The sequence below is a fragment of the Anneissia japonica genome, unplaced genomic scaffold (genome assembly GCF_011630105.1).
Source record: "Anneissia japonica isolate Jap-2015-1 unplaced genomic scaffold, ASM1163010v1 scaffold287741_len385558_cov193, whole genome shotgun sequence".
Lineage (NCBI taxonomy): Eukaryota > Metazoa > Echinodermata > Crinoidea > Comatulida > Comatulidae > Anneissia > Anneissia japonica.
This window is the reverse complement of record NW_022754911.1, coordinates 203,212-211,512: the sequence shown is the minus strand read 5'-3', so window position 1 is coordinate 211,512 and position 8,301 is coordinate 203,212. Positions and strand designations below refer to the sequence as shown.

Sequence of the window (8,301 nt, the reverse complement as noted above, 5' to 3'; positions counted from 1 at the left end):
AAATGAATTAGGATTTTTTGTTATTTCTTGTTATTTTTTTTTTTTTTTTTTTTTTTTATTTCAATTTCTGTTTTTGACTTACTTTCTGTATAATTCAATCGATGCTTACTTTGATTGACTAATAAAGATATTTTGAATTTGAATTTGAAAGAGCTAAATGAATGAGCAAAGAAAACTCCTCACCCTCTTTGTAACTTCTTCTGAACGAACATTATACTGCTGGACTTCTCTTTCAACGTTGGCAACCATGATGTTCTGTTCTGTTAGACCTCTTGCTATACTGTTTACTTGATCTTTATATTCCACAACATGTTTTTGGAGAGAAGATTCCAGCACCTAAAAAAAAAAATTTTTTGCTTTTACAGTCATAACTAAATGTCATCCACAAAATGTAGCAAAATTTATAATTTTGCTACAAAGTTTAATGATGATTGCTGTTTTGAAAGAGAACACTTAACGACCCATTAAAATAATATTTTATTATTCCTTTATTATGAATCTGATGTGATTTGTGATCCAATCAATTTGACAATATTTAATCCTTTAGAGAGACAATTTCCATGTAAAGAAGAATTGATCCAGAAAAGCTTCAAGTAATTAGAAAACAAGAAAACATTTATATTCAATCCCAGAAATATTAAATTACATATATTTTCTGTCAAATTCAGTAGTATTCAAATGTTGAGCAAATTACATGTTGGAGTATTACCCTGTCCCTTAACACTGATAAGATCTGTTCACAGTATTTAGTATTTGATTAATAGCACTATAAAAACTGTTTTTTTCACAAGTAGATTTGCCAGTATAGGCCTAGAGCATAAACAATGAACTCTGCTCGAAGAAGCACCGCTCTTGAACAAGCACTGCACCAATCATGATTTTTTTCTCTAAGCGCCACTCTCGAATAAGCGCCGCGGCTTTTAATCGAGAATATATATTACCACCTTGCGCGTAATGAAACACTTTGAGAAACAGGCTTTTAAATATAATGTATACAGTGTTAAAGTAAATAAATAACACAATGAAGACACAAGCATTTCTTTATAAACTTTATTTACGATCCCATGGACCTATGATAGGCCTACTGAACTATGGGAATACGTAAGATAGGTAACATTGGAACGGGCATGGAAAGCTCCACGGCAATATTTTTTTAGAAGCGCCGCCCACGAATAAGCGAGCGCCACTCTCGAATAAGTGCCGCATTGAAGCCTCTAAAAACTTTATAAGCACCTCGGCGCTTATTCGAGCATTTAGAGTAATTGACTTATATGAGACATAGGGGGTGGAGTTGTTTTAAACCGTGGGACTTGAAGACAAGCGTATTAGGTAAGTTGAGTAGCTGAGCGGTAAGGCAAGGCACCGCTAGCCTTAACATCCTCATGGGTTTGCACTGCTCCCTGAACAAGGTTTGGTTGGTAGAACCACATCTTCTCGGATACGGGAGGTACAGTGTACACATCTGGCTTGTGTACACTTTAAAGAACCAATTTCATCTTTCGGAAGAGTGGGGGAGGGGAATTTACCCCGATGCTATGGTACATTTCAGCCCCTTTCATCGTGGAATGATGTGAATATGTAGCTATAATAAGCGCCTTTTACGGTGGTTAGGTAGTCACGGACCACACCGATACACAATTAAGCACAATGACGCTGCAAGTTTGGGGTTATTGTCCTACCTCCTAGCAAAACCACCAAGCTAAAAACTCCACTCAACATTACTAACTGTTCGAACTCACATCAATCTCTTCGGATATTTCCTCTGCATCTAGACTAGCTGAAGGGTTGTCAAGCTTCTTGGAGAAACCATCCATCCAAGTAGACTCTTCCGACAATAACCTCTTTAACTTCTTCCAGTTCTCGCCTGCCTCTGTTAAAATCTGAACAATGTAGTAAAAAATAATATTTTGATTCGTGATTTGGCAAATAAACAATCAAAGCAAAAATCAATACCTTTCCTAAATATCAACTGAAGAATAATACATTTTTTTCTTACCAAAACAATACATCAACATAACAAGCAATGTTATTTCCATTAACATTAGAATTATTTTAACCAAACAGATATCACAACTCCTAATACACCATGTATACATTCCTGGACATACTCTTGGGTGCAGCTATGTATTGACCTACAGTAATTGGCAAACCTTTTATTTCTGACAATTATTTACAGTTTTGTTTTAAGAGGCAATATAACAGAATAACGAATATATATTTAATTATTTATTGTATACACATTTTTGTTATGATGTTTAAAAGTATTAAACCCGGCAAGGAAAACCCACGAAAGCTCCAAATTATTTCCATTGGGGTCCTTCTATAGCTCTAATAAGCATTAAGATTTAATTACCAAACTTAAAAACAAATTCACCTTGCATTTGGACTCTAGTTTGTTCATTTCCAATTTCCAATTTTTTTCCAAGGTTGCAAGTTCTAAATTCAGATTATCATTAGCAGATAATGAGGCTTTAGTAATGATATCCAGATGCCGATTCCTCCAAAGAGAAGGATTTTTGCTTCTCAACTCATCTTGACCCATCTGAAAGATAATTTTACAAATATGTCAATCAAAAAAAAAAGCACCATATTTCAGAGGAGAGGAAAGGAAAAATTAAGTAGACTTACTGGCTACGTTTCAGCTACGGTTTCAGTAGCCTTGATCATGTGAATGACATAATGTTGTAGTGTCGTCATGTATCATGCCTCAATATGAATCATATTCCCATGTTTGTCTAGCTAATTTTGGTTTATAAAGAGATTGTTAACTTCAACTAAACATTTTATAAAACCAGATGAAATTCTTTGAGAATTAATATTACAAACAAAAAGTTTACCTTCAATATCTTAATTTTGTTCTGAATTTCTGCAGAGTCCAATGCCGAGACGTCCTGTTGGCCGTAATCTTTGTTGATTCTTGCAATCCATTCCCTCGTCTTTTCCATGTCCTCCTTTAGTTTCAATAGGTTTGCCTGCGCAGATTCCAAACTCTCGTGCTGTTCTTTTGTAAGCAACAATATCCTGGACCATTCGGCATTTAGCTTGCTGAGGTCAGATGTCATCTTGGCTGCAAACTCTGGTTCAGCTGTTGCTGCTAATTTTTTACCGAGTTCATTAATACTGTTTGTGTTTAGCTGTAGTGTACCAATGTCGGTATGCAGAGCCTAAAAAGGAGATAGTAAGAGAATTAGAACATAATCTAATTGAGATTACAAGGTGATCAGAAGGGGATTACAAGGATTAAGTGGAGGATCATATTCTGAAAAAGCTTATTAAACTGGTAAATTTCAAAAGTGGTGACACTTGGTCATTTATGTCCAAAGCCGTGTGGAAGGACTTACTACAATGTGCAGTATAATATTAAAATCACTAAATACAGAGCTAGAAAATGTTAAAAAAAAAAAAAAAAAATGTAGAAAGTTTAAGTTACAATGGAAACCAAATTGTGCTAAAATACATTTTTGGGTCATTGTAAATAATATGGACATTTTTTTTAATTGCTTTTATTTCAAAAAATATGCTTGTACGATGGAGGTCTTTAAGTTAATTTTCTTTTATAAAAAGTTTGATTAAAAAACTGAATGGTCTACTGATTAATCTCAGATAAGATGTAGTATAATACATACTCCAAGTATCGAAATGCCCACCATCCAGTAATGTCAAAATATTGAATCCCGACAAGATGGCATGCATTTCGATACTTGGTACAATTACACTACCTTAAGTTGAAGAATTATCAATCAATTATTTAATCACATTTTTTTTTATTCAAAAAAATATGATGAAGAAATTGTTATGATCTCTTCACTGATTGTTATGCTCTAAAATCTAAGTAAACTTGGTATTTTGAATCTAACCTTGTTCTGGTCAAGTTGGGCTTGTAAGAGACCGGCATCTCCAAATGCAACATCTTCAGTAGACAAGAACTTGTTGACAGCCTCCATCCAACTCTTAAGCCCATTAACTTCCTCCTAAATATTAACATAAAACATTTGTAAAATTATTTTAAAAGTATATCCTACAGTTATATTTCAAATAACCAAAAATAAATTTTAACATACATATATGTATGTATATTTACTTGTATTAATCAATTATTTAGATGCCCATCCCAGATGTAATTGTAATTATATCTGGCTTGCCATGCCAAAAACTAACATCAGTGACCAAAACAAGAAACTTGACTTAATTTATATTCATATTCCCCACATTTTAAGCTTTAAAATGATGGGTCATTTGCTGGAATTGACTTACTATTGCAAAAGTTATGAGTAAAAGAATAAAAGCTTCTCTAAAGTATTATACAATACTGCCACATTATGCTTATTACTCAGATCAACATCCAGCGACAGTACACTAGTTTTGGGATGGCAAGCCTGTATTCCTCTTTTTCCTCTTTTAATGGCCACATTTTCTTTGGCTGTATTTGAAATTCACAATTACAATTAATATTACCATTTTTTTTTACTATCATTTTCCTAAGAAGTATGATTCACATCAAAATGTGAAGTATTTTAATTTCAGTATGTTCCTAGTCATGTGGCCAGCTCACCTGCCATAGCTTCAACTCTCCAAGCACAGTCTCTAAGTTACCCTGCCTTTCATCAACCACGCTAGACACTTCCCGCCACTGACTTTGCAGACGATCGAGGTCAGCTTGAACATTAGTAGCTGACACAGAGCCAGGAAATCGTCTCGTCAAATCACGACCCATTTTGGTTACATAATCATAATTCGTCTGTTGTTGGCTGATGGTTGACTGAAGTTCCTGTGAAGTAGAGCAATCAAATTTCAAAATTAACTTGAAAGTTTTAACAAAATAAGTGACAACATATATGCTCAGATATGAAGCAATACATTTGTAACAACAATAAACTGCTTGATTTATAAGTTGATTATTAGTAATGGTGGGAGCGGTTTGGCACATTTGTTGCAGTTTTACTTCTCAAACTCGAGGTCCCTCGCTGTGTATTTTGCTTGAGTCCATGGGCAAGACATACCTACGGTTGTCTCTCTCCACCCAGGAGCACAAATAGGTACCTGATTACAGCTGCAGCATTATAGAATTCTCCCCAGAGACCTGAGTATGTGTTCAATATGTGCTTGATTCAATGACCGGGGATAATAGTGTTAAGCGCATAAAGGTCTCTACAACATGCGCTATATAATCGACCATTATTATTATTATTTATTATCAATACCTCATTAACTAAGGTAAATGCTATAAACAAAAATTGCTATCTACAATTCTTTAAAAAAATCTACCACTATTTTCTGGACAAGTTCTACCATATCCTTTGAAAAAGTTTACCTGTTTCTTGAAGAAAGGATAGAAGAAATTTGTTTTTGTTAGAAACTATAAACTTTCACATGTGACTAAGGTGTTCAAAATCAGAGAACAGATCACACACAGGCTGACTGATAGTCACTGTAATGTCACATGTAAGTATATTGTTTCTAACAAGAAGAAAACTTCTATCTAATTCTACCTTATATTTCTGTGCCTGCTCTTCCATGGTATCCTGGTCAGATACTACAAACTCTTCGGACTTCAAAGCCTTATCCACACCTTCAAGCCAATGCAAGAGAGCCTTCATGGCCTCGATGTAATCCGTAGATGGCACACTCTCAAGAACTTTCTGCAGTTCCATTTCACGTGTCTGCAGCTTGGTTTCTGACCTTTCCCAACTTGCTTTGACAATATTCAGGTCTCCTTTCACTACAGGCACAAGACTCGAATTCTGAGACTCGAGTTTTGTTGCTATAGAGTTAATTTTGTTCAAAGATGGAAGTTGTGAACTCATTTCTTTTTGTTGTTTCTGTAAAAAAAAATAGGACTCATAAATATTGTCTTTATATAGTTATGGTGGAATGAGCTGGATGAGGCCACTCAGCCTTGACGTTCTCTGCTTAGTCTAAAGCTTATTTCATGGCCCTTCACCCACCTTTATCTTCCACCTTGCCCATCCATAGAATCCACTCTTATTATCTGGAATTTACCAATGTTACTGCCCACACACTCTTAAAATGTCTATCACCCACACTTAGTTTTATACAGCTTTAACCACACATTTTTAACCTTTCATTTTACTGATGAACATTAAAGTGTGTTAAATACATTACCACAATTCAGCACAATGACACTGCGAGTTATACGCCAACTGCCTACAATTTAGCTTTCTTTCATACCTCACCTTTATTGTCATTTTAAATTGTGATAATATAGTGCATCTTACTCCTATTGTATTTGCTACTCAAAACAAGTGGAGTGTATTTTTACAATTTGCAAGCCTGCTATTAATATTTATTTACAACCAAAATTTTTATGAATTTGTTTATCAGAAATGTTAGGACTATTAATTGTTATGATCAGAGGATAACAAAAGAAAACTTTTTGATTTTATGTGAAATGGATTATTATAAATGTTCATTCTAGGCATAACTCATGTAAAGAGCTCATAATCCAACAGTTTGCATTGTAAAAATAAAGGTTTTATAGATGCAATAATAGACATAGAGGGCAGTATATAAGTAAATATAGTTCTGTACACAGTACAAGTTATCCTAGATGACATGCATATGTAATTAATAAACAACCTTTCTAAAAAGAGGGAGGAAGAACAGAAAACTCACTTGACATTCATCTATTTGTAACTTTATTTTCTGTACATTACTATCAGCTGGTGCTTGCTCTTCCAGCCAGTCATCTACCTCCCTCAGGGTGTTTTCTATATGGTGTAATTCATCTAGGAACTCTTGGTGAAGGGTAGCATTGTTTAGTAGAAGTTTTCGTTCTTTGTGGAGTGTACAAATATCATCCCATCGTTCGATGAAATTCTCAAGTGTATCCTTTATAGATTCTTTCACATCTTCTTCTGAAAAATAGGAAATTATGATCAGAAAAACAAAACATGTAAATTCAATCTACATTTTACCAACACTAAATCTTACAATATTATTTACTAGGAATTATCCAAATATGTTTTAATATTACCACTTACCTTCTTTGTTGGCTAAAACAAGTTTATTCCCAAGTTCTGTAGCCTGTTTCATTCGTTTCTTTTTATCATCAAGTTCTCTTTCTAAGTCCTATATAAAATAGGTATAACAGAATATCAAAATAATAAGTACTTTTTATCTTACAATAGCTTTAAAACTTTGCTAGTTAGAGATGATTTGTCAATGAATAATGTAATATGACATTCATTCATTTTTTTTTTAATTTTTTTTTTGTGGTTGTCAACTGTTAGCAGTGTTCTGCTGTTTGTGATGTAATTTAAAGGCTTTGTCTTTAATGCAGTTTAAACAAACAAAATAGAATAAAAGTTGATACATTTCAAATACTCCTCGTAATACCGTCCTAAAACAACTTACTTCAAATTGCTGAATCTGTCGATTCAGATCTGCATCTAGACCTGTAGGAGCCTGCGAATCAAGAAGCATGCTCTCCACATCATCACACCACGTCACTAGACTCCCCAGCTCACTGTCAAACTGCCTCTTCAGTGCGCTTTCCTCTGGGGCTCGTTTCAGGGACATGGATTTGATCTCAACCGGTGACATATGAACCGTTTGGTGTATGGAGTTGGTGATCAAGGGTTCTGTGATGCGTATTTCGGAATCAGTTCCATCAACAACAGTGATGGCATTGAGTTTACTTTGCTCGGCAACCTACGAGAGAAAAAAAATATATTAAAAATAACCAAAACTACTTAAGAGAAACGTTAAATATTAGTTGTGTTCAGACAACCTTCCGTCTCAAATAAAGTTACGACAAGCGTAACATTTTACGCAGGCGTTACTTCTGATGAGTGTCCACACGATGTTTACCCAGTACAATTTGTTCAAAGCTTAGAAGTAACTTTGCAAATACTCCGGAAGTGATAGTCACCACTTGGCAGTCTCTTATTGTTATTTTGCACATATTTTTTTGGAAATTGTAAACAATTATGAAAACATCATGTCTACAAAGGAAATGTTATTGTGGCCTTCATTTGTAGGTATCACAGTGCTTCTCTGAGCACGTATTCCTTATCTTTCTTGTGTACACCGAAGTAGCACAGCTACTCCTAAGACTGCTCAGGAGTAAATCGTCTATAGTAAGGTTGAAGTAACAATACAAAGAGCGTCTTCATGGGCACTACCTAGGGCTTACAAGTAAACTACTACTTCAAGGCTTACTTCTGGCTCGCCTGAACGTGCCTATAGTTAGTATTGTTTGGCTGCTAAATATAAGATACAGTATCATCCTAACTTTTTTTGACAAAAATCTACAGTATAAAACAATGACTCTCAGTTGTC

At 34.6% G+C, this 8,301-nt stretch overlaps 1 protein-coding gene across 10 annotated transcripts in view; it reads right to left on the bottom strand.

Moving 5' to 3' along the window:
* The window catches only part of LOC117123299 (dystrophin-like), a 271,629-nt gene that overhangs the window by 171,493 nt on the left and 91,835 nt on the right, over positions 1-8,301 (bottom strand). For 9 of the 10 annotated variants that reach the window (XM_033269187.1, XM_033269186.1, XM_033269185.1 and 6 more), the window contains 10 exons: positions 7,375-7,671; positions 7,002-7,089; positions 6,634-6,875; positions 5,490-5,819; positions 4,553-4,768; positions 3,858-3,971; positions 2,838-3,164; positions 2,375-2,542; positions 1,740-1,880; positions 184-336 (listed from right to left, as the gene is read on the bottom strand). In XM_033269187.1, coding sequence (XP_033125078.1) covers positions 184-336; positions 1,740-1,880; positions 2,375-2,542; positions 2,838-3,164; positions 3,858-3,971; positions 4,553-4,768; positions 5,490-5,819; positions 6,634-6,875; positions 7,002-7,089; positions 7,375-7,671 — 2,076 coding nt within the window. The remainder of the gene's footprint in view (positions 1-183; positions 337-1,739; positions 1,881-2,374; positions 2,543-2,837; positions 3,165-3,857; positions 3,972-4,552; positions 4,769-5,489; positions 5,820-6,633; positions 6,876-7,001; positions 7,090-7,374; positions 7,672-8,301) is intronic. The other variant, XM_033269182.1, reaches the window with a different exon arrangement.